General features: G+C 50.3%; 1 protein-coding gene across 1 annotated transcript; it reads left to right on the top strand.

The window, feature by feature from the left end:
* The first annotated feature begins 2,529 nt into the window (after positions 1–2,529).
* On the top strand, positions 2,530–21,813 carry KIF18B (kinesin family member 18B). Its single transcript, XM_087441296.1, has 17 exons — positions 2,530–2,614; positions 6,004–6,123; positions 10,269–10,595; positions 11,250–11,407; positions 11,755–11,859; positions 12,059–12,169; positions 12,249–12,446; positions 12,580–12,756; positions 13,461–13,535; positions 13,703–13,803; positions 14,227–14,404; positions 14,763–14,890; positions 18,093–18,298; positions 18,738–19,260; positions 20,181–20,270; positions 20,764–20,864; positions 21,079–21,813. Exons 3-17 carry the CDS (start codon positions 10,277–10,279, stop codon positions 21,183–21,185), a joined length of 2,577 nt encoding a protein of 858 aa, XP_087297422.1. The 5' UTR covers positions 2,530–2,614; positions 6,004–6,123; positions 10,269–10,276; the 3' UTR covers positions 21,186–21,813.
* Positions 21,814–24,933: the final 3,120 nt, after the last annotated feature.

Below are 24,933 nucleotides of genomic sequence, written 5' to 3'. Positions count from 1 at the left end.
GAGATGTCCACAGACGTCACAAGAGCGTAGATCCTTTCACACTCTCAGCCATATCAGCCCAGAAACATCTTCTGCCACATACAAAGCGAAGATTCTGCACCCAGCCCTCACGTCTGGGTTCTAGGCTTCGAAATTCTTGTGAAGCCAGTGCCAGGCCAATCTCGCCTTATCAGCATCTGTGGTGTAGGGCCCAAAGGTTTTCCATTTGTGTCCACTAAGGTGAGCCTGGCCATGCCCTACCAAGGCGGCTCAGCATTGTGGGCTCAGTTGACTCTCTCACCCGCAAAATTCTTTTCCTTTTGCCTCTGAAATCCATGGAACAGCTCCCTTTGCCAAACTAGCTCCACTCCTCCTTCAGACCTCAGCTTGCGTGTCACTTCCTCCTGCCATCCCAGCATTTTCCCATTATAGCTTGTATCTCATGTCATTGTTAGTACTTGTTTAGTTGTCTAATTTCTCCATAGACTGCAAGCTCCATGAGAGTAGGAGGTGGGTGTTTATCACTCACCACCCTGTCTTCTGAGCCCACGTGTCTCATGTTAGTAAATACTTGTTGAATGAATGAATAGGAGAACATTCATTACTATTTCATTGAATATCAGCAAGGGGTTTTACCTACATTATTTCTAATCTTTCTAACAAGCTAAGTAGTATTTTATCCTCTATTTTATAACTCACAGAAACTGAGGCCCTGAGAGGCTAAACGACTTGCGCAAAATTATCAAGCAGGTAAGTGTCCCCTTCTCACTGCCCAGAGCAGGGTTGGCCTCTGCCGCTTGGCTCACCCTGGCTCACCTCATCTTCTCCAGCTAATCGTCCAAACTAGAATGAGACAGGGCAAGACATGGCTTATAGGACACAAGAAGAACCTGTTCCCCTGGTGGCTCCTGGGGACCCTAAGCCCTCAACCACACCCTAAAGCTCTGTCTCACATTCCTGTGAGAGAGGAGGGGACTCCAAGCTGGAAGCCATTCTTTAATAGTTTTATTTCTCTTGGGTAGCGCAGATGGCAAGAATACCCTGGTTTTCTTGTAGCTTTACAATGGCAGCAGCTTTGCATAGTTTTCTTTCTTTCTTTCTTTCTTTTTTTTTGCTGAGGAAGATTCGCCCTAACATCCACCGCCAATCTTCCTCCTTTTATTTGCTTGAGGAAAATTAACCCTGAGCTAACACCTGTGCCAATATTCCTCTATTTCATGTGTGGGTCACCGCCTCAGCGTGGCTGAGGAGCGGTGTAGGTCAGCGCCCAGGATCTGAACCTGTGAACCCAGGCTGCTGAAGCGGAGCACATCGAACTTAACCGCTACGCCACGGGGCTGGCCCCTCATAGTTTTCTCATTTTATTCTCACTAAACCAGCATTGTTGTCCCATTGTATGGAGGGCAATTGAGGTCCGGTAGATTAAAGAAGAGTTTGGGACAAATCAGCCAGGTATTAAATAGTGACCATACTATTTAATACTAATTATTATCTACTATCTTGGTGGCATGTCCACCAAGGGAATTTTGCCTCCTACTTTCTTGCATGCCTCAGACCCGCTCACAGTCCCAGTGTGGGGACAGATCAGGTTAATCAAAGTGGTGAGCAACTGGCTCCTGGCAGCCATTACCTGTTTCATCCTAATTAGATTCATAGAAAGCTATGCCCATACATATGCTGGGGATTTGGAGGGCTTTCACATCCACGCTCTCCTAGGTGTAGGAAGGGCAGGATATTTGCCCCATTTTATAGATGATGAAACTGACAGAGAGCAGAAGAGACTTCCGCAGTCCCAGCACTAATTAGTGATTCAGCCACTAGTGACTGGAATCAGGCCTCCTGATTCCAGCGCAAGGCTTTCTCTTCCACCCACTCAACCTCTGGTGTTGGGGAACAGCATGAGGTTGGTCCACCAGAATCCAAGTAGAGGGCGGCTGTTGGAGGATGAAGACAGCGCTGCCCAGCGGTGCCCTGAGGGGCCGATCTTCATATTCAACAATCAGTCCATGATACTCCTGACTGTCAAAGCCAAGAGGGTGGAATTGCCATTCTCTGCCTCTGCCGGCTTTTCCACATCAAAGCTGCTCTCGCAATTCATTCCTGGGATGGTCGCAGAGCGAGAAGAGACCCCGGTCAGTGGCTAAAAATCCCTTCTTGATAAGCGGGTGCCGACTTAGACAACAGAAAAAGCAGGTTTGAAAACGTGTTTGATGTCTGGTTGCTGCAACTGGTGATGAACCCAGTCCCAGGGACGACAGGGACGGGCCGTGGCACCGCCGAACCCCAACTCCATACTGATTTCTGCCAGTCTGGTCCTGGACGTCCAGCCTCGGAGACACTGCCTCAAAACCTTCAGCAAGCAGGAAGGGAAAGTGCGCAAGCGCACTGTCGGCAGCTCCCGCCACCTTGGAGCTGTACTTTGTTACTTAGGAAACAGCCAATCAGCGACCCGGGCGATGACCAATGGGAAGCGCGGATGAGCCGACCCGGCTAATTTGAACGCGCGGCGCAAGGCGGAGGTTGACGCGGGTGGGGGAGGGTGTGGGGCGCGCTGTCCCGTGGTGGGGGGCTCCGGTCTGTGGCGGAGGGACCCGGCAGCGAGCAGGCGACACTAGCGGCGGGGAACCGACGAAGGGTAAGCGCTGGTCCACGGGAGAGCCGGCCCCGCGGGCTCCTGCGCTCAGGTCTCTGACGAGCGGACCCAGTTGCTCAGGGCGGAAGCCCGAGCCTGGCCTCTTTCGTGCCAGACACGCAGATGCAGCATGGAGACCGAGCAGGTTCTGGGTGGTCCCCTCTGAACAGGGTGAGGGCCAGTGCAAGGAGCAGGGTGCTTCCTTCCACATCTGCGCGGGAGATTGGCACCCCTGTGCTCATTTGCACAGGACCTAGACTGGGTCCGCACATCTGCACCGGGCCCGGCCCTCTGTACATCCGCTCTGTGAAAGGTCCTCTTGCTCGTGTGTAAGGAAGAATTGGGTCCTCCTGCACAGTAGAACTGGAGACTGGGACCTCCTGCACATCTGTGTGGAGTAGCTAAGACCTTCTCTGCACGTCTATACAGAACCTATAGCAGAGCTGTGCCAGCGGCCGTAACTTAGTTACTAGGGCACTTAGTAAATACTTGATTGAATAAAGGAAGGAATGAAAGAACATCTGTATGACAGAAAACCAGGCCTTCTGCTCCTAGGATGCCTCTCCTCTTAGCTTTGACCCTTTAAGGTACTGAAGTGATGTGGAAAAGATAAAGCCTGGGCTGTGCCAAGGGAAATGGGATTTTACGGCAGACGTTGGTTCTGGCATCATGGGAAAATGCTGTATGTCATATCAATTCTAATAATAATGGCTAACATTTATCGAGCACTTACCAGATCTGAATTAACTCATTTAATTCTCACAACAACCCTGTGAAGTAGATACTAATATTTACATTTCATAGGTTGGGAAACACAGAGAGGTTAAGCCTAGCTCAGGGGAAAACATCTACCAAATTTTTCTGAATGAGCTTCTCCTCAATGTTATACTGCTCTCTCCACTCTCTATTTTATTTCTTCTCCCATCACCGCATCCCATGCATCAACAACTGCCAACGTATCCAATCCTTTCTGCCTGTTTCATGAGTGAATTCTCCCACCCTCAGAGAGATATTTTAAGGTGTCTCAACCTGTTGGTCTTTGTATTATCCAACCCAACTCCATTTATAGCTTTTTTTTTTTTTTTTTTTTGGTGAGGAGATCAGCCCTGTGCTAACATCTGCCAATCCTCCTCTTTTTTTGCTGAGGAAGACTGGCCCTGGGCTAACATCCGTGTCCATCTTCCTCCACTTTATATGGGACGCCGCCACAGCATGGCTTGCCAAGCAGTGCATCCGTGCGCGCCCGGGATCTGAACCAGCGAACCCTGGGCCGCCGCAGCGGAGTGCGTGCACTTAACCACTTGTGCCACCCGGCCAGCCCCTATAGCTTTTTAAAAAAAAGTATACAAATATTGTATTTTTAGAGGCATTTATAAAAGTTGTCTCTATCTGGCCACAGAGTAAATCTAAACAATTATCAGAGTACAAACCATATTCTCTTTCCACAAGCAATTAAGTTAAAAATACAAAAGAAAAAGAAATTAAAACAAACCCACATTTGGATATTAAAAAAAACACCACGTAACTTAGTCAAATAGGATATCATAATTGTAGTTAAAAGATAATTATTATGAGACAGTGATAATAATACTTATAAAATTTGTGGGATGCAGTTAAAGCAATACTTGGAGGGTAATTTTTAGTCTTAAATGCTTACATTAGAACTTGTTTTTTAAGCTGAAAGTTAGTGAGGCAGATATCCAACTTTAGTAAGATAGAACACAACAACAGAATAAATGTGTAGAAAATAAAAGAAAGAGTTAAGAGCAGAAATTAATGAAACAGAATTTTACTATATAAGAGAGAGGATTAACTTAGCCAAAAGCTGTATCATTGAAAAGACTAATAAAAAAGCCAAACCTCTGGCAATATTAAGAAATAAGGAAAAGAAACACAGAAAAATGACCCTGGGAATGAAAATAGGGACATAACTTACGTTACTGAGAGATTAAAAGGCAGAGACTTCAATGGAATACCCTTTTTAACAATGCTTTTGGACAATTTTCTAGGAAAAAACAACTTACCAAAATTAACTCAAGAAGTTATGGAAATTTTGAACAGACCTAGGACTGTTGAGGACATTGAATTCATTTAAAGTCTACCTTCACACACATCAAAAAACCCCACCAAACTTCGCCAGAAATTTACAGGCAATTGGAAGAAATTATTCCTAATCTTATACAAACTCTCCCCCCCCAAAAAAAAAAAAAAAAATTTCCAGTCTGTTTTGTGATACCAAAAATGAGACAAAGAAAATTACAAGCCAATCTCTTTCGTAAATGTAGTTTTAAAAATCTTGGGTTGGGCCGGCCCCGTGGCTTAGTGGTTAAGTGCACACGCTCCGCTGCTGGCGGCCCGGGTTTGGATCCCGGGCGCGCACCACGCGACGCTTCTCCAGCCATGCTGAGGCCGCGTCCCACATACAGCAACTAGAAGGATGTGCAGCTATGACATACAACTATCTACTGGGGCTTTGAGGGAAAAAAATAAATAAATAAAAATTATAAAAAAATAATAAAAATCTTGGATAAAATATTAGCAATCAGAAGCCAGCACTGTATAAAAAAAAATACATTATGACCAAGTTGGTTTTATCCTAGGAATATGAGAATGGTTTAACATTATAAAATCTATTAATTCAATCTACACATTTACAGATTAAAGGATAAAACATATCCCATTAGACACAGAAATAGAATTCAATAAAATTCAATATCCAGTCATGATTTTTAAAAAATTTGGTAAACTAGAAATAGTCGTAAATTTCCTTAAACCAACAAAGAGTGAAATAATAGGGGCATTCTCTATAAAATTGGGAAAGAGACAAGATTGCTCAGTGTTGCTGCTTCTGTTCAATGTTGTACCAGAGGTCCTAGCCAGAACTGTAAGACAAGAAAAATGATAAGATTAGAAAGGAATAAACAAAACTATCATCAGTTACAGCTTTATGATTATCTATTTTAAAAACAAAAACACACAGCTCCTTCCTCTGCAGATGACCCATAGAAAGGACCAGTGGTCCCTGGCTGTTGCTCTGTGGGTGCTAAGGTGAGGGAAGTAGGAGCTGCAAGACCCAGCTGCAGGGCAGGAGAGCCTGGGATGAAGAGCCATGCCTCTGTGACAGGCAGAGCAAGGTCATGTTTGGCCTTGCTACTTACCATCCATGTGACAAGTTCCGTCTTGAGCCTCAGTTTCCTTCGTAGAGTAGGGATGGAACAATTGTATCAATAACCACGTAATGAGATTGTGAAAGTTAAATGTCACCATTTGTAAAGCACTTAGCATAGTGCCTGATACATAGTAAGCCCTCAACAAATGTTAGCTATAATAGTAATTAGTGTTAGACTTTTGGATTCAGACTCCGCTCTTGTCTGGCCTTTATTCATTCATAGGACAAATCGTGTTCAGCATCTCCTGCATGCTGGGTGTGGTGTCCAGGCATCTGGAGTGCACAGACTATATCAGAAGAGGGTCCTGCTTTCCTGGAGCTTAAGGACAAGAAACTTGAGTGTGTGAGTTGTGAAGGGGCAATTAAGGGGACTACAGCAACCCCTGTACAAATACAACATCCAAGGGCTAGGCCCCTTCCCTGCCTTCCCGGTTCCCAATGTCTGCAGGCAGATCCCCTCAAGTCCTCAGAAATTCTTCCCCAGGGGCTTCTAAGGAGCTTGGGCTTGTTTGGCCTGTCCCTATGAGGGTGGGCAGAGGAGGCCATCCTGAAAACAACTGAATCTTGGCTTCTCAGCCTCAGCTCTGCAGCGAACTAGCCTCTGGGTTTTAATGAGCTGCCCTGGGTTAGAAGCAGGACGTGACTGTAGCTGGCTCAGAACCCTGAAGATCTTATTAAAGAATCATCTCCCTTGTACTTTGGGCTGAAATGCTCTTTCCAACTGAGGATCAAAGCAAACTTGACAAACGTTCTCTCATTAATCTCCCCATCCCCCTGGGGCGGGAGCAGATCAGTAGCTGTTCTCTCTGGCTCTCAGAGAGGGAAGCTGATGTGACATCGATGTGGTGTGGCTGGTGGAAAGACCTCCCCACCAGTCAGATGCAGAGCAGGGACCAGGACCCAGGCATCCTAGCTGTGGCTATGCCGTGTCACCCGCCCCCCACCCGGCGCCCCCAGAACTGTCTCAGGAAGAAGGAAAACATCTCATTAGGCAAACAGTCTGCCTCACTGGCCCTCAGGAGGCGGAGAGGAGAGAACTGTAAAGGTTATGCGCACTCCGCTGCCAGTGCCCTTTTTAATTTCCTGCTTAGAATGTTAGGCTGCTCTGTGGCTCCTCCTCAACTACAACCCTCCCCTTGGGGAGCTGGCACTGCCATTAAGTCAGCTGACGTAGACCCAGACTGTGGGGCCAGGCACCCTCTGCTTTCACTTTCCTGGGTACAAGAGTGGCATTCCCTGGGGGCGGGAATGGGAGGGTGAGAGGAACTCTCTCTGAGTGTTGAAAATTAGGTACAGTCCATAAATCTGAAAGTGTTTGCAGCATACATAATGCTAGTTACATAAAAGGGATTGTGATTATTATACAAACATAAGGGACTGTTACAACAATGTGAACACGAAAGCACAATCTATAATCTCATTATAAGGCAGTATACAGGCTCTGCAGTCAGACAGCCTGGGTTGGACCCAGGCCCTGTCACTTACTAGCACTGGAATCTTGGGCAAGTTGCTTAACCCTCTCTGTCTCAGTTTTCGCACTGAAAATGAGTATAGTGATAGTATCTGTCTTGTGGTATTGCAATGGAGATGAAAGGAGATGATACACATAAGGTGCTTAAAACAGTCCCTGACATAGTGAGCACTTAGCTTTTATGTTTATTCTTATGACAGTCTGATTGCTGTGACAGGAACAGAATTATATACATGTAAAAAGATTATTATTGTTGATATCTTCCCTTGTTTCATGTGCAGAAGAAGTGAAGAAGTTTGGGAGTGAGGGGACAGGAGTTTGAAATCTGCTCAATTCTGCCTCATTCTCAAAGGAAAAGATGAGTTGTTTGCTGGAGTATTATGTAGAAATCCCACTTTTCTTTGCTGAATGACCTTGGTAATTTGACCTGTCAGCAGGACCTGGTCTTTCCTGGGGAAGCATTCATCTATTCAAATCCCCCAGGACAGCCCCTGTCCCCTACCCCTGTTAATATATCCCTAGAGTTGGGCTGAACTTTTCCAGGATATCTGTGACTCCTGCATTCCAGAAATTCCATCTCTATCCTTGGTAGGCTGGCTTGAAGGAGAAATGAAAAACCAAGGAGAAATGTCTGAGGGGAATACAAGAGAGAATAGGCAAAAAGTGTTTGGAATTATGACTAGGTCAACATTAGGAAATATGTCCATGTCACTCTACATTAACAGATTAAAGGAGACACTGTGATCATCTCAGCCAGTGCCAAAAAAGCATGTGATAAAATTTAACACTCATTCCTAAGGGGCAGTGAAGGGTGGGGAATTAAATGTAGAAGAGCTAAAAATAGAAAGTAACTGTCATTATTTGCAAACTATATCATCATTTAATTGAAAAACCTCAGAGAATCAATGACAATCTATCAGAACTAATAAGGGAGTTCAGCAATGTGGCCAGATACAAGATCTGCATACAGAAATCAGCAGCTTTCCCATATTCTGGCAAAAATGAACTAGAAAATGTAATTTTAAAAAGAGCCTATTCATAGTATAACAAAGACTACAATAACTTGTAATAAACCTATCAAGAAATATACAAAACCCATGTGAGAAAAACTGTAAAATTTTACTGAAGATTGTAAAGTTGTGAATAATGAAAAGAGATGCTATGTTCCTAGAGGGAAGACTTGATATTGTAAAGATGCCAATTCTCCTTATATTAGTCTATAAATTCAAAATAATCCCAATTAAAATCTTAGCAGGATTTTTCATAGAACTCCATAAGCTGATTCTAAAATCATAAGCGAGACAAGATGCCTAAGTATAGCCAAGAAAAGGAACAAGGAGGTGATATATTATAGAACCACAGTAATTACAACAGTGAGTTACTGGAAAAGGAATAGACTGTCAGTAGAACAGAATGGAGATCCAGAAACAGATTCATGTTTCTATGAGAATTGAGTTATGTTAAATTTGGCATTTCAAATTGGTAGAGAAAGAATGCACTATTTAATAAATGATCTTGAGATAATTGCTTACCATTTGGAAAGAAAAGATGTTTAGAAATCTCCTTACATCATTCATACAAAAAAATAAATTTCATCTGGATAAAGACCTAAATGTAAGAAAGAAAAAGTATTAGGCAGAAATGTAAGAAAAGTGTTTATTACCTTGGGGAAGGAAGGTAAAATATGTCTTCTTAAATATGACATAAAAACCATAAAAGAAAAGATTGACACATTTGACCATTTAAAAATTGAAAACTTTACTGTGGCCAGGGTAGGATTTTTTCTAAGAATGCATGGTTGGTTTGATACCCAGGAATAATATCAAATGTTTTACCATCAAGAGAATAAAGGAGTACAAAACGTATAAACATATCAAGAAATGCTGAAAGAGCATTAGATAAAATTCTAGACATTCCTAATAACAACTCTAAGTAAAATAAAAACAAGAAATTACTAATATGATAAGGACCATTTGTCCAAAATTAATTTCTAAATAGTGAAGCACTAAAGCCGTTTCCTTTAAAATCAAGAACAAGACAAGGATGCCAATTATCATCATTATTATTCAACATTGTTTTGGAAGTTCTAGAGATTGCAATAAATGAGATATAAAATATTTAGTATAAATATGGAGAAAAAAGGTAAAAAGTTATTTTCCTTTCTGATATATAACTGTATACTCAGAAAACCCAATAAGCCCTAATAAAAAACAATTGGAATTAATAAGAGAGTTTGAGGGTGCTGATTATAAGGCAAATATATAAAAATCAATCATGTTTCTCCATACTAGCAATTACCACTTGGGAATGGAGATGGGGAAAGGTGTTCCATTCATAAGAGCAATTAAGTCCATAAAGTACTGGGGAATTATATCAAAAGGACAATTACAGAACCTATCTGAAGAGATAGAAAACTATAAAATCTTATTGAGGGATGTAAAAAATATCTGAACAAATAGAAAGGCAATAGCCATATTCTTGCATGAAAAGGTTTAATATAAAATAAATATGTAAATTTAATACAATTCCAATTGTAATCCCAAAAGGGTTTTTTGTGTGTTTTGGAGGGATGTTCTGGGTTGGGAATGGAATTGATAAAATTTTCTTAAAGTCAAATAGAACAATAAATGCCTGAAAATAGCCAAGAAAATCATGAAAAAGACTAGTATGGGGAGTGGGTTCTTGCCTTACTGAATAAAAAGCATATTGTAAAGGGATGGAATGGAAACAGTGTGGTATCAGCACAGGGGTAGACAGATTAGTGGAACATAATAGAAAGCCCTGTAATAGGCCTCTGAAAAAGTATAGTCATTTGGATATGACAAAGGTGGTATTTCAAGTGAGAAAGAGGCATTTATTAATAATTGGTGCTGGCACCAATATTCTTATTCTCTTGAGGTATAAAATGAAGATCAGCTGTTGGAGGGGTGGGAGGAGGCCCTCAAATGCTAGGCCGAGGGGGCACCGGTCAGGTCTGGGGTCTGATTGGTCCTCATCTCCATCGTGTCTCTGCCTAGGTGTTGCCATGGTGATGGCAGTGGAGGACAGTGTGGTGCAGGTGGTTGTGCGGGTGCGGCCCCCCACCCCGAGGGAGCTGGAGAGTCAGCGGCGGCCTGTGGTTCAGGTGGTGGATGAGCGGGTGCTGGTGTTCGACCCTGAGGAGCCCGATGGGGGCTTCCTTGGCCTGAAATGGGGCAGCACCCATGACGGCCCCAAGAAGAAAGGCAAAGACCTGATGTTTGTCTTTGACCGGGTCTTTAGTGAGGCGGCCACCCAACAGGACGTGTTCCAGCACACCACCCACAGCATCCTGGACAGCTTCCTCCAGGGCTACAACTGCTCAGGTGAGAACCTGGACAGCGAGGAGGACGAGCCCTGGTTGGCAGAGGCCTTGCCTCCCTGCCTCCTTCTAAGGGTTTCACGTGTCTTCTGATGTGCGCCCACCTCCCTCGCCCTCAGCTGGGCACTTGCTGAGGAGGGCTCTGGCCCTTGCATTCTCTGTGGGTCCCGCATTCATTCTTCTCCTGTGTGTGAGGCACTCTTCTGGGCCCTGGGGTACAGTAGCAGATCAGCCAGACACGGTTCCTGTCCTCTTAATGCTTACAGTCTAGAGCGGGGAGAAGACATTAATCACAAAGTCACACCCACAAGTGTGTGGCTGAACCGAGGTAGGTGATGTGAGGGGAAGAACTGTGGGCCTTCAACAGAGGAAGCCACCTAGACTGGAGAAGTCTCTCCTGAAGAGAGGATAAGCCCCCACTGCAGTGCAGACCCCTTTGCCCTTGAATCCACAGGCCTATAGGGGAGCCAGGTCATACACAAGGAGAACATGGGGGATACGAGTGGATAGGAGGGGGGGAACTGTACACATGGAAAGCAAAGGAAAGGGGCCTGGGGAGGAGGGGAGGGCTGAGCCAGGTGGACATGCACTGGGGGAGCCCCTAGAGAAGGCAGATCTGGCCCTGCCCCCACCCTCCTCCCTACTCTGTCCTCTGTAGTGTTTGCCTATGGGGCCACCGGGGCCGGGAAGACACACACCATGCTGGGAAGAGAGGGGGACCCTGGCATCATGTACCTGACCACCATGGAACTGTACAGGCGGCTCGAGGCCCGCCAGGAGGAGAAGCGGTTCGAGGTGCTCATCAGCTACCAGGAGGTAGGGCTGTTCCCTCCCCAGGACTGGGCGGCCCCATCCCTCACCCTCACAACCAGCTGAAGAGGGAGTGGAGGGGAGTGAGCAGATGGGGGAGAGCATGGTAGGAAGCGGGCAGATGGGGGCCCTGTGAGAGCCCCAAGGGCAGATACAGCTCAGTGAGAGACTGCCTGCGAACTAAGCCTGCCCGTCCTGCTCTTCTCCTCTAACATCATCCTGCAAAGTGCCATTTGTGGCGTGTGTCTCGTCATGCTTCCCCTGCCCAGAGACTCGGCCCTCCCCCAGCCTCCAGGGGAGCTTTCCTGACGGGCCCTCTCCCTCGGGTCTCTCCCTTCTTCCTTTCTCCTCAGGTGTACAATGAGCAGATCCACGACCTCCTGGAGCCCAAGGGCCCCCTTGCCATCCGTGAGGACCCCGACAAGGGGGTGGTGGTGCCAGGACTTTCCTTCCACCAGGTGCGGGATTCGGCTCGGGGCACGAGCAGCCCTGTTGGTCCTCTGGGGTTCCCTCACCAGGCAGTTTGAGGTTGCCCTGGATCGTGTGGTGGTGGCAGTAGCAAGGGGGTGACATGGGTTCTGGAGAGCAGCCCTCCTGTTAGGGGAAAAGTCCTAGTTGGGGAGACCACAGCCCCCTCCCTGGGCATCTCTTCCATAGCCAGCCTCAGCTGAGCAGCTGCTGGAGATGCTGACCAGGGGGAACCAAAACCGCACGCAGCACCCCACTGACGCCAACGCTACTTCCTCCCGCTCCCATGCCATCTTCCAGGTGAGAGGGGTCACGGGTCAGAGCCCGAAGCTGGGGCCCCTGATGCCCAGCGCCCCCTCACCCCTGCCATCTGCCCCAGATCTTTGTGAAGCAGCAGGACCAGGTTCCAGGTCTGACCCAGGCCCTTCGGGTGGCCAAGATGAGCCTGATTGACCTGGCTGGTTCGGAGCGGGCGTCCAGCACCCAGGCGAAGGGGGAGCGGCTGCGGGAGGGCGCCAACATCAACCGCTCTCTGCTGGCCCTCATCAATGTCCTCAACGCCCTGGCTGACGCAAAGGTAGAGCTGCACAGACCCAGGGGCCTCCCCAGAACGCCTGAGGGCCTGAAGCCAAGGGTCCCTCCCTCCAGCCCTGGGCCTAAGGCTTCTGGGGCCCAGCGACCTCACCCCACGCCCTCCTGCTGTCCCCCAGGGCCGCAAGTCTCACGTGCCCTACCGGGACAGCAAACTGACCCGCCTGCTCAAGGACTCCATCGGAGGCAACTGCCGCACAGTGATGATCGCTGCCGTCAGCCCCTCCAGCCTGGCCTACGAGGACACTTACAACACCCTCAAGTATGCCGACCGGGCCAAGGAGATCAAACTCTCGGTGCGTGCTGGCCGGGACCGGCCAGTCTGGTGTGGGGGAGCCCTCAGGCTGGGAGGAGGGAGGGACGGGACCCACACAGCTTCCTCCGGTACCTGGAGCAAGTATTCCCCCAAGGCAGAGGAAAGAAGTTCGCTAGCCTCTGACTTCAGGGAAATTCTTTGTGATAGAAGCGACACAGTCCCCATTCTTAGGAAGACTCTGGCTAGGGGAGAGGCAAGACAGTCTCCAAGACTTGAAAAAAGAGTAAAATGTCACAGCACTGGGATGACCAAGGCAGAATCGTCTCAAGAGGGAGGCAACGGTGTCAGCCAGTGATCTTCTTCAGACTTGTTTTTAGCAGCAGTACCACATTTTCAGCAGAGGGACACAAACACTGATATATAACACAGATAAAAGCAGACTTGCTCTGGTTTTTCCTGCTGCCTCCAGGGAGCCCTGGTGCTCCTGGAGCTGCTGCTGAGAAGCCCCTGGCCTGGTGAGAGCATATTGGTCATGGAGTTAGGGGTCTTGGGTTCAAAAGTATCCCCTGCCTCTTGCTGTGGCCTCAAGCAAGCCGCTGACCTTCCCTGGTCAGTTTCCCCAGTGGGGAGGGTGAGTCCCAGGAATGTGAGTGAGGCGTCCAGCACGGTGCCTGGCTGTTGGAAGTGGTTGCTAAAAGCTGCTTTAAGGAACAAACAAATCTCTCCCCTGTGCCCCCACCTCAGCTGAAGACCAACGTGATCAGCCTAGATTGTCACATCAGCCAGTACGCCACCATCTGCCAGCAGCTCCAGGCTGAGGTGAGGAGCTCCCCTGGGGAGCTTGGCCAGGAGGCCAGGAGGGCACACAGGCGCAGGGGCAGGAGAGCAAGAGACAAGGGCGCTGGGGTGTGGCCGGGGCTCTATGCCCACCCATCGCCTCCTGTGCTCACCTGGGACTCTGAGGGGCTGGGCTGCTTTGGTTCCAGGTGGCCGCCCTGAGGGAGAAGCTCCGAGTGTATGAGGCGGGAGCCCAGGCCCCAAAACAGGACCTCCCACAGTCCCCCAAGTCGGGCCCTCCACAACCACCGTGAGTTCTGCTGCCCATACTTGCCCCCATCCTTCAGCTCGGCAGGGAAAGCCCCCCTTTCTCCAGCTCCTGGAGGGTTAGGACTCCTTGCTTCTGTTCTGACACCTAGGGCTAGGGGTTCCCACCCGATGCCCAGCACACTGATTGCTCTGTGTCAGATGAGTAAATGACAACCCAGCTCATATAAGCAGCATGTCCTATTCAAAAGAAGGTGCAGTTAAGGGGTGGGTGTCATTGTTTCCTACACCAGGAAATGCCTGACTCCTTCTCCCACCCTCAGCTACTGCCCACTTGTTACCCAAGCCTCCATCACTTACAGGCTCTATACCACCTGGTGCCAAAGAGATCCTGCCCCCTCCCTGCTCTCCACACCTGCCCCTGTTCCCGCCTCTCAAACCCTCATTTCCCCCTTGGTGTTCCCAGCTCCACCTCACCATCCCACCCTCCCAGCCAGCCCTGCACCCCAGAGCTCCACCCAGGGTCTGCAGTCCTTCAGGAAGAGAGCCTGAGGACAGAGGCCCAGCTGGAGACGGTCGTGAAAGGGAACTCTTCAGACTGGGAGCAGCCCCCAGAAGACAAGGACAAAGGCCCAGCCAAGGAGGTAAGACTTGGAGCTTGTGGAACATAGAAAGAAATGTCTCACCCCAATTGATGGAGTCCCTTCAGTCCTGGGTTCTCTACCTGGATGTCTTACATCTTAGTCATTAGGAGGCTCTCAGATCCTGTACAGGAAGGAAAACTATTCTGTCAGATCCTGTGTGTCTGGAAGTGAGGAGCATGTGTGTTACCAAAAGAGGAGCAGGGAGGGAGGAGGGAGACTGGGAGAGAAAGCCTCTACCAGGACCCGATCAATCCAGGAACCGTCATTCCCACTCTTGGAGGAGGGAAAGATTTTAGAGCTGCTTACTCAGGGAGGAAGGCCATCCTGCACCCTCCATCTGTGATTCCCTTCCTCTTAGGTTCCCAGCCAGGTGCCAGAGCAGAACCTCAGACACCCACAGCCAGGGTCCCCTGGACTGACCCTGCAGCCTAAGCCTGACGTGGGCCATCTCTCACCACAGAACCTGAGCAGGGACCATTCTAAGCAGTAGGTGTCTTCTTGCTCTTCTCTGGGGTCCAAGAAGGGACGTGATGGGTTCCAGCCCCTGGGGTGGGAGTTTGTGTCAAGTACATCACAAAAGTTCTGCTTCTGCTCTAGTTAGGAGGCAAGTCTTTTTTCACCAATGTTGTCCCTTATCTGCTTTCAACAACTTGATATTATCACCTACTCTGTTTACTTATCATCTCTATTTATTCCTCCACGTAGCTGGCAGCCCGACAGGAGGGAAGCCAAACACCAGATTCCATCCAGACAGCTGGCAGGCACCGAGTTTAGGGCAGGGCTGCCTGGGCTAGCACTTTGCTTTCCAGTCTGAGGGCCAAGCTGCCTGTCCTCCTCAAGGAGGGAACTGAGCAGCCAAGAGAGGTTGGGCGGCAGGTTGAGGAAAGGCCAACCTTCCTGAGTCAGGTGTTCAGCATGTGTCTTCATCAGCAGACTGACTGTGGCTATTTCTTTTCAGAATTAAATACCAACCACCACCCAAAGCCAAAGAGAAATGGATTTTGGACCATTCTTTCTGTACTTAATAGAGAGGTGCTGCTAGTATTTTTTTTCCCTCGGCCCCAGGAACATAAATCCCCTGCCACTTAGCTTTGCTGCTGCCAACCCCTCTCCTCCCTCCACAGCATGCTTCACGATAGGCAGTGTATTTAAAGCTTCTGGACAGAAGGGCCTGTTTAATTTTATTTCTTGTTGGGGAGTGTCTGTTCCAGAGTCAGCAAAAATGCTGCAGCCTGAATAATCAGCGGCTCATTATCTGTCTCCTGCTGCTGACTCCTGGGGGCCCTGGAGTGGTAGGGATGCACTGGCAGGATGTCCCCTTGGCCCCCAGGGCTCCCACTGATGACTCAGGGTCTCTCTGCCTGGTGTCACCGTTGCAAGCAAAGAGGACACCAGGGTTCTCATTTCTTTTTTTTTTTTTCTATAAAACCAAATTGGGGTGAGTTTATTATGAGCCAAACTTTGATGACCATATAGCCCGGGAGAATCCTTTCACGAAGAAATGGAGCACTCCAAAGAAGTGGGGTGTACAGAGTGGTTATATACCATCAAAGAGCATGTACCACATGTGATTGCAATGTCCCTTTTACAATAGCCATGACATTGACCTGTTGGCACCTCGATTGATGGACACTGTGGGTATCAGGTGTGCTGTCTCCATGGGCGTGGCTATTGTTTCAAGTTGGGTTGTCACAGGATGAGCGCAGCAATCAAATCCTTGCCTTTAGCTGCAATACTTAAGCGGGCAGCTTAGACAGAGGAACGAGTTGCTCATTTCTGAGTTTCTCCCATGTATACATGTTATTAAACTTGGTATTATTTTCTCCTGCTAACCTGTCTTTTTAATTATTTGGCCAGCCATAAGAACCTTAAGGAAAAGGGCAGAGGGGGATTCTCCCTCTCTCCCGACAGTTTTGGCGCCCAATGTGGGGCCACACTGGCTGGCAAGTTGCCTTCTCTCTGGGTTCTCATTTCTGCTTTGCCTCTGGTTTTGTGGTCTCTGGCAAGTTGCTTCAACTTTGGCTATGATTTGGTGATCATAGTCCTTATTCTCCCTACTTCTTAGAGCTAATAATAGATACTAATAAAATGTGACAGAAGACCCCATGTATCAGGGGCTGTAGAACATTCTAGATCATCTCCATACTTGGAAACACCCTAACAACGAGATAATCGAAAATAATTTCTCTTTGGCTGTAGACTTTAGAATCTTAGACCACCAGGGCACTGAGTAGATCTTAGATTTTCCAGTTCAGTGGTTTTTCAGAATTTTTTTAGCTGCAAAGTCCTTTCTTCAAATGAAATCTGATGCTGAAGTCTAATTTGTAGAACAGATAAAGCAGAGCTGCTCCATTTATAATGTCCTCTGATGGGTTTCTTGAAACCTAATTTGACAACCCCTGATATAGAGCAACTCCTCATTTGTCTGATGGGGTACTGAGGCATTTGCCCAGGGCCACACCATGAGAGGGATGGGGCGAGACCTGGGTCTTCTGACCTCCAGGCCAATGCATTTCTCCCCAAACACCCACTCTTCCCAGTAGTCTAATCTTATCATGTATGGCTCAGGCAGATATAGAATGAGTTTCTGCTGTGTCGTTTTTAATTTACGTCCTGCCTTTGAAAAAGGCCGGAGGCTGCTTTATAAAATGAGTTGGGGTTTCCTGAGCACACACTGAGGGCAGAGGAGGGGCTCGTAGGTGTCCAGGCAGGTAGTGCTACTTGAGGATAAATTATTGGCCATGAATAATTCCCACTGAGATAATTGTGTTTATTCTTTTATCATAGGTGTGCCTTACAGAAGGAAAATTTGTTTTATTAGAATCTAAATTTACAACATCAATAATCTCATTACTCTCATAATTTCCTTTAAATCACCCCTCAGTGCATGTGAAGGATGCGCTGATTCACACACAGTCTTTCAGGATCCCAACCATTAAATAGAAAGCGCAGACTGAATGCATTTTTGAGGGTCTCCTCAGAACCAAGATCAACACAGGCTATCTTATTTCTTCTCCTCTTTTCCTAACAAGGTAGATGGTATTAATTCCATTTTCCAGGAAACGATAGTTAGCTAGCCTTATAGTGCTTAGTATGTGCCAGGTACTCTTTAAACACTTTGTGTATAAAACAACTCATTTCATCTTGCCAACAACCCTACGAGGTGTGTGCATTTGTCATCCCCATTTTAAGGATGTGGAGGCTGACGGTAAGCAATGATCCAAGATCAGTCGGCTGGGAAATGTGGGAGCCAGGATTTGAACTGGCAGTCTGACTTGAGCCTGGCTCTTGACTGCTACCTTTCATTGCCCCTCTGGTAAATGAAATTACTCAAGATCACAGCCCTAGTAGGTGGCCGAGCTGAGAGGTAACTCAGACCTTCTGAATCCAAGGCCACTTAGTGCCCTTTGCCTGTTTCCCAGGTCACTGTCTTTGTCAGGGGGCGTGGTTAGTGGGTGAAGCCTCCTACCATTACCTGTGGCCATCTCCGCCAGCCTTGGACTTGAGCAAGGGTGTGGCAGAGCAAGAGCCACGGCTGGGAGGGTGGTGAGGCCAGCCAGCCAGCCTGGGGCAGGGCAGGAGGGAGCCGGGGGCCAGCCCACATGGGCTGGGGCCAGGGGCAAGGCAGAGAGGACCCTGGCCAGGACCGGTCTGAGTAGGGGGGGGAATCCCCTTCCCTCTGTTCCAGGTTGGCCCTGAAGGTGCTGTGCCTGGCCCAGCGGCAGTACTCCCTGCTCCAAGCGGCCAACCTCCTGACCCCTGACATGATTGCTGAGTTTGAGGCCCTGCAGCAGCTGGTGCAAGAGGAAAAAACTGAGCCCAGAACAGAGGCCTCGGGGACTCCCGGCCCAGCCAGGGGGGCACCTCCAGCTCAGGAGCTGTGTTCAGAGTCAAGTGAGTCTCACCCTTGCTCTGCCTCTGCCTATCGGTACCATCTCCAGGGCCCAGCTGGTGCAATAGGAAAAAACTGAGCCCGGAACAGAGGCCTCGGGGACTCCCAGCCCAGCCAGGGGGGCACCTCCAGCTCAGGAGCTGTGTTCAGAGTCAAGTGAGTCTCACCCTTGCTCTGCCTCTCCCTATCGGTGCCATCTCCAGGGCCCAGCTGGTGCTGAGGCGTGGCCAGGGCCTCAGGTGCTGGGTTATGCTGTGGTAGCAGGCTAGACCACTGGGATCATAGACTTCTGTACACAGAGAGGCCCAAGGAGTCTTGGCAGACCTGAGGAGTTAGGGGCTCCTGCATGTCTCCAGTGCCTCTCTTCCCAAATTCTAGAAATTCTCCTTCCTTCTGGCCAGTCCCTGATCTCCCCTCAACACCCTCCTTCTCTGTGCTCAGAGCCTCCAGGATACTCTGGACCCGTAACCCGGACCATGGCAAGGCAACTGAGTGGCCTCATGCACACTCTGGGGGTCCCACCTGGGCCTGACTGCACCCCAGCCAAGGCATCCTGGCGGACCACAGAGAAGAGGAGGAGACCGAGCCCCTCGGAGCCAGATAGCCCCCCGGCCCCGAAACCAGGGACCAAGCGCCAGCGCCAGTCCTTTCTGCCCTGCCTGAGGAGGGCATCCTTGCCAGAGGCTCGGCCTTCATCCGGGCCCACCACCCCCAAAGCGGAAAGGGCCTCCTCCCCCTGCGACTCCCCTCGCTTCTGCCCAGCCACAGTCATCAAAAGCCGGGTGCCCCTGGGCCCTTCTGCCCTGCAGAACTGCTCCACTCCTCTGGCCCTGCCCACTCGGGACCTCAATGCCACCTTTGATCTCTCTGAGGAGCCTCCCTCAAAGCTGGGTTTCCCTGAGTGTGTTGGCTGGGAGAATGTCCCCAAGGAGCTGAACAGGATGGATCAGCCCTTCATCCCCAGGTAGGTCTCCCTTCTGCCTCCCTCCCAGCAGGGGGTCAGGAGTCAGTGAGAGACAGAGGTGCCAGCCGGGGCATTCACGTCTCTTTCCCTTTGGTCTGACCAGTGGTGCTCCCCAGGCCCCAGAGGGCAGAATATACAGTTCCCATGGAGGCGGTGCTTCTCTCAGCAGCCCTGCCTTGTCTGTCTGAACTTCAAGGGCGCCAGCTCTGCTGGTTTGTGGCATGCCCATGAGTAGCTGACGGGACCCCCTTGGGGAGGGTCAGCAGGGAGCAGGAACTTACGAGGTGAGCCAGTCCTCTATTCCTCTGCATCAAGTGGGCCTCTTGGCCTGGTCTAGTTCTGTATCCCACTGAGAAATACCTGTTTCTGCCACTTCCACCCCGATTTTACCCTCCAGCCCAGTGTCTGGAACTGGGAAGGGGATCCCCTGAAAAGTTTATTCAGCATTTTTCAGTGAGAAGATGAAGCTCTCACCCTTGCCTTCCGCCCACATGGCAGGGTAGGGGAACAGCGACCAGCCCAGGACAGTCCAAGGGCAAGAACAAGTAGCAGACTGACTGCACTCATGAGGCCAAGGGTGGCAGGATGCCCACTGCACCCCCTGCCCCTCCTGCAGCCCGAACCACCTCTCAGTAACAAGCGCAGAGCCAGGCAGGTGGAAGGGTGAAATTGTTTGAACTCCAGTTCCCCGGACACACCAGGAACTGACATCTGAATGTTCTCCCGGAACAGGCCTGTCAGTCAGCTGTCAGCCCAGGCCAAGTGAGGCAGGGAGAGGAGCCCACCTCTTGGTAGGAGGAAACCTCAGGTGTCATCTCCAACCTCCCAGCCCCCCAAGCTGGCGGCTGGAGGGAGGAGGCCTGACTCCCTTTTCTGGTTCCCTCCTGATCTGCCCCCCTTCACCTTTCTCCCCTCCCCAGTGGACCCATGCCTCTGTTCACCACGAAAGGCCCCAAGCCAACATCTTCCTTCCCTGGGACCTCAGCCCGCAAGAAGAGGCGCGTTGTGAGGTGAGGTTGGGGAGGTGTCGGGGGAGAGAGTGCTTTCACCAGGGCAGTGGACACTTGGGCCAACTATAAGCCCCGGCTGTGTCTCTGCACCCCGTACAGCCAGTGGCGGAGGTCTTGTGAGCAGGGCCCGCATCTGGTTCTCTGAGGTCCCCTTGGCCCTTGCTATTGCAGGATTTCACTAGAGGTGATGGGGATCTCACTTCTTTAGTTAAAGGCCACAGGCCCCCTCTCTATGAGAGAGACGTTCAGTGTTCACTGTTTAATCCAGGGAATGGACTACCCACCCCCTCACCTCTACTTCCCTCTCACACAGCCCACTAAGCTCCCCTTCCCCCCACTGCCTCTCCTGCCCTCACATCTGGCCTTGGAAGCTCTTGTTGGTGCTCAGCCGACCCCTGCTCTCAAAGCTTGTTGTTTAGCTCTCCCCCCCACACCCCGCTGTGGTCCAGAGGCATGGCTGTGACCTTCCCACCTTCCCTCTTCTCTCCCTCAGTTCCTCAGTCTCCTGCTCACTAGGAGTCACCCGGCGCCGCAGCCGCATCGCCCGTCTGCCCGGCAGCACCTTGAGGCCAGTGGGGCGCCTTGCAATCCCAGGTGACTGGCATTGGGGACAGGGACGTTCTGGGCCACGGTGGCAGATGAAGACAGGAAGTAGGAGGGGACAGGGTAGGGCAAGACCCAGGTGAGAGGAGTGCCTGGGGTACTTCCAAGCATCTCAGGGACCCTGATGAGAGCAGTGAGAGAAGGAAACAGTGGGTCAGAGCCTCACTTTTCTCTTTCCTCCCTGCCTCCCCCCGTCTGGCTGCAGATCCCCCCTCCAGTCCCCGCTGCCCTGGCAACCAGATGAGCCAGAAGGAACTGATGGGGTTTGGGGGAGCATTGTCAGCTGGGAGCAGCATCACCAAAGTGTCCTGACCGCCGATCCCTCTCGGACCCTGGAGCCACCTGCACCAGGAGCCCTGACGGCCTCCCTCAGCTCGGAGCAATTAATGCCAACACCCTCTTCCTTTATTAACACTCCTCCCCCAGCCATTCATTCTGCTACTCACCCTCGTTCTTAATCTCATGATACTCAGCTTATCAGCGTGTATAGTCATTAGTGGGTGTTAACATGTTGCTATTTTAAAGGGTGCTGCCATCATTCCCCTCCAGTTTATAATGCCCTCCATGCAGGCAGGTGGCTTTCGGGGGCTTTGTCCTGTCCCCAGTCTCACACAGGGCTCTGTGCAATGACAGCCACTGCACAGGGGAGGAGGGAGCCCCAGCCCCAGGCCACAGTCCTGGCGATAATGCAGACGATGGTGGCGCTTCACTTTCCAAGTGAAGACAGCTTTATTGTTTTTACCCTGTTGTAAACAGGACACCTGGGTGTAAAAAGAAGTGCAAAGAAGAAAGGGAAGTTCAGCCTTAATGCTACCACCTATAAGAGCTGTTAATACTTGTGTTTATATCCTCTGATCCTTTATTTCTGCATATTTACATATATATGTACATGTAGATATAGATATATTTTTTTATTATAATGATTAATGAACCATCTCCATCCTTGGTGTACCTCCATCCTAGGTAGGATAGTAACACCTTCCCTCTCTCACCTTCCCACTCTTCAAGACCTCAAGAAACTTCTGAGTATGGAAAACATTCCTGCTCTGCCTCCTCCTGCAGCGTTAGGTCTGGGCCTCGGGGTGAGCCCTGCTCCTGACTCTGCAGCCCCATCCTCCACTAAGGGCCTCTGCTCCTCAACGTTGAAGAAGCTGTTACACCTGGAGGCCTGTTCCATCCTCCTACAGCTTGGGCATGGGTTGCTGGGAGTCCTGCCATCAAGAAGAGCGTTATACTGGTCCCCATGTCTTAGGTGAGGCTCCAGGCTAAGCCCCAACCAGCTTGAACCCAGTGCGAGCTTCCTCCCACCGGCTCCAAAAGGCTCACTCTCCACCCCATTCGTGGCTTTCCTCTCCATTCATTTGGATTGTGACAGTTCCACACAAATTTACCTCTGTCTCTCCAGGAAGATATGGCTGGCTGAATGAATGAATAGTGCAAACAAAATTACAGGAGTCTGTGTTTAACTTTCTTCTGAAAACAAACATGTTAAAGGTATTTAGCAGATTGTGAGTAGTCTGTAAATAATGCTGCTAATTTCAGATGAGTCCCCGCTGTTCTGGGAGAGCAGCCTCCCCCTCTGCCTGGTGAGCCCCTCCCTGCTCAGTTTCAACTCCTTTTTGGAGGAGTGAAGAGGAGAATGCAAAGAGGAGCATCATGTTCCTACCAGCTGTAGGCTTCTCACAAAACTCCACAACCTTATAAGGTATAATGAGGAAATAGACTCAAAAAGGTTAACAAAACGTGCCTGGAGTCAGGCAGCAAGTGGCAGCATGGGGATTCAGACCAGGGTCTGCTTCCTTGCATGACACCAAGCTGCTTCCCTTTAGAAGTGAACAGACATCGTTTCTTTCCTCGTGCCTGGGGTTCCCTCCTCTCCAATTAGTCTTAATGAGTTTTTTCCCCCTGTGTACCATGATTCCCACAGAAGCAGTCACAGCTTCACATCTGTAGCCCCCAGCGGCCTGGTGTGATGCCTTGACCTTAGGAGGCCTCGCTGAGTGCTGGTTGGATTCAAATTGAATGACTTCCTCATTTCCTGGGGCCCTCCCATATATTATCTCATTTGATGGTCACCATCACCCTGCAAGTGTGGAGGCAGCAGGCACCGGGCATGGCGGCTGTTAACTGGGGCCAGGAGGGCAAACTTCGCACAACAGAGTCCACTGCACAAGGCAGAATTTGCTTGGGCTGGGGGCAGCTTGCAAGTGGAAGAGGTCACTCTTGACAAGGATGTTCTGCAGCCAGCCATTCACTCAGCAAACATTTGTGGCTCCATGGTGCAAAATGTGCTCTCGGGTGACCCATTAAATGTACAAAGACTCTGCCGATGGAGTTAAGCACATGTGGCTCCTGCCCTCAATCACGGGAGGTCGGGCTGAGAGGGCTCGCTGCATGGTGTCCCACTCACCCAGAGGCAGCCTGGCTGGTCCCAGCTTTGCAGGGAGCTGGCAGGGCCTGGGGGCGGGGGGCAGTGAGCTGACAGCCAGCTCCCAGCTGACCTCTGGGCAGCGAGGAGGCTCTGAGATTGGATTGTTCTCAAATAAAGAGAGTCATCCACGAGACACAGCAATCGATGGCTCCCCCGTCACCCTGCTTCACCCTGCCTCTTCCACCTTGGGGGTCTGCACAGAGCCCCTCACTCCACTTCTAGGAATTTAGAAGTATTCTCTTCCTAGGCCCTTTACACCCACCTCAGGCCCCACAGCTCATGTCTGGACCCCACACTGGGCACAAGTTCCTGCCCAGTTCAGAGAACCAGGCTCAGTGCCAGGAGCTGCAGACACAGAGAACAAGACATAGTCCCTTCATGCAGAGAGTCAGGATGGCACCTGTCCCTGTCACCTGAGTGTAAGCCCAAACCTCCATCAGTGTTGGGACCTGTCAATGGGAGGGGACTAGGCTTTCTCCTCTGGGTCTCCCAACCCCCAGCCTTCTGCTTGGCCCCCACAGGGGACACCATCACCAATGGGGAGCTTCCTGGGCAGCTGCTAGCTCAGGAGTCCTGCCTCCCAGACCCCTGCTGGTCTGTCCCCAAGTTCATCCAGGAGCATCCCTTTGGCTCTTGTCTAAGTTTGGGGAAACGTGGTTCCCAGATAGAATCCAGTCATGGCTGTCTTCTCCTTCATGGTTCTTTTGTGAAGAGGGACCCAGGAGGGCTTGGGATGGAGTTTTTGGGGGTGGAAGGGACCAGAGTCACCTGAGGGGCCTGGAGACTGATGGTGTTTTCCAGAACACCGTTAAGGGCTCCCCTCAGCTCACCCACAGCCCTCCCACCCCCGCTCCCTGGCTCATCCTGTCTATTTGGAGGACCACTGGATTGGAAATAACAGGCTGCCCGCCAGTCCTCTCTTCCCGCCAGGGACACATCTGGTCCCCGCCTCTCGCCCTCCCAGAGGGATGCATGCAGTCAGGCAGGGAGATGGAGGGGAGTGGGAAGCAGAGCTGATCGGGGGAAAGCAATTAAAAAGCCAGTCTCAGGGTTAGAGGCTGGGATGTGGGGGGCATACTGGAGTGGGCCCTGGCTGAGGGGAGAAGAGCGGGGAGAAAGAGCTCGAGCTTATTAACCCTAGCGCAGCAGCCTGACCCCTGGGTCTGTGAACGTGAGTGAGCTGATGCCTCCAACGATGATGTGCTGAGGGGCCAGGGAAGAGGAAGGGGAAGGAGTCTAGAGGTTCAGCCAGGAACCCTTCTGCAACCACAGGAGTCGGGCGCTTCTAACCAGCAGAGCCTGGCTGGGCACAGGCTGAGGAGTGGAGAAGGACCTAATGCTGGATTGAGGCAGCCCTCCTCTGACTGAGAGCAGGAGACGACCCTTGCCCTCAAGGAGCTCCCACCTGACAGTGAACCATGGGTTCTCGCATCAGGAAGCTCCCTCCAAGGGGAAGATGGCTTCTGTCCTGTGGGTGCCTTAGTCTAAAGCGGGAGACAGACCGTATCCTTAGGGAGTTCCCATTCTGAAGGGAAGACAGGTCCTAGCATCTGGAAGCCCCCATCCGTCAAGAGACACATGGCCCCTCTCCTTGGGACGCCTCAGGCTGAGGTGCAGAGGAGACCCACA

The sequence above is a fragment of the Ceratotherium simum genome, chromosome 16 (assembly GCF_057802395.1).
Source record: "Ceratotherium simum simum isolate JZ-2026a chromosome 16, ASM5780239v1, whole genome shotgun sequence".
NCBI classification, from domain to species: Eukaryota; Metazoa; Chordata; class Mammalia; order Perissodactyla; family Rhinocerotidae; genus Ceratotherium; species Ceratotherium simum.
Note: the sequence above shows the minus strand (reverse complement) of the source record. Positions and strands in the feature narration are given on the sequence as shown.

Excerpts from the sequence above, each read along its gene's own strand:
- KIF18B (XM_087441296.1), top strand. The coding sequence starts at position 10,277 with ATGGTGATGGCAGTGGAGGACAGTGTGGTGCAGGTGGTTGTGCGGGTG. Across the intron at positions 11,408-11,754 it reads TGCTCATCAGCTACCAGGAG|GTGTACAATGAGCAGATCCA; the intron begins GTAGGGCTGTTC and ends CTTTCTCCTCAG. Across the intron at positions 20,865-21,078 it reads GGGGCGCCTTGCAATCCCAG|ATCCCCCCTCCAGTCCCCGC; the intron begins GTGACTGGCATT and ends GTCTGGCTGCAG.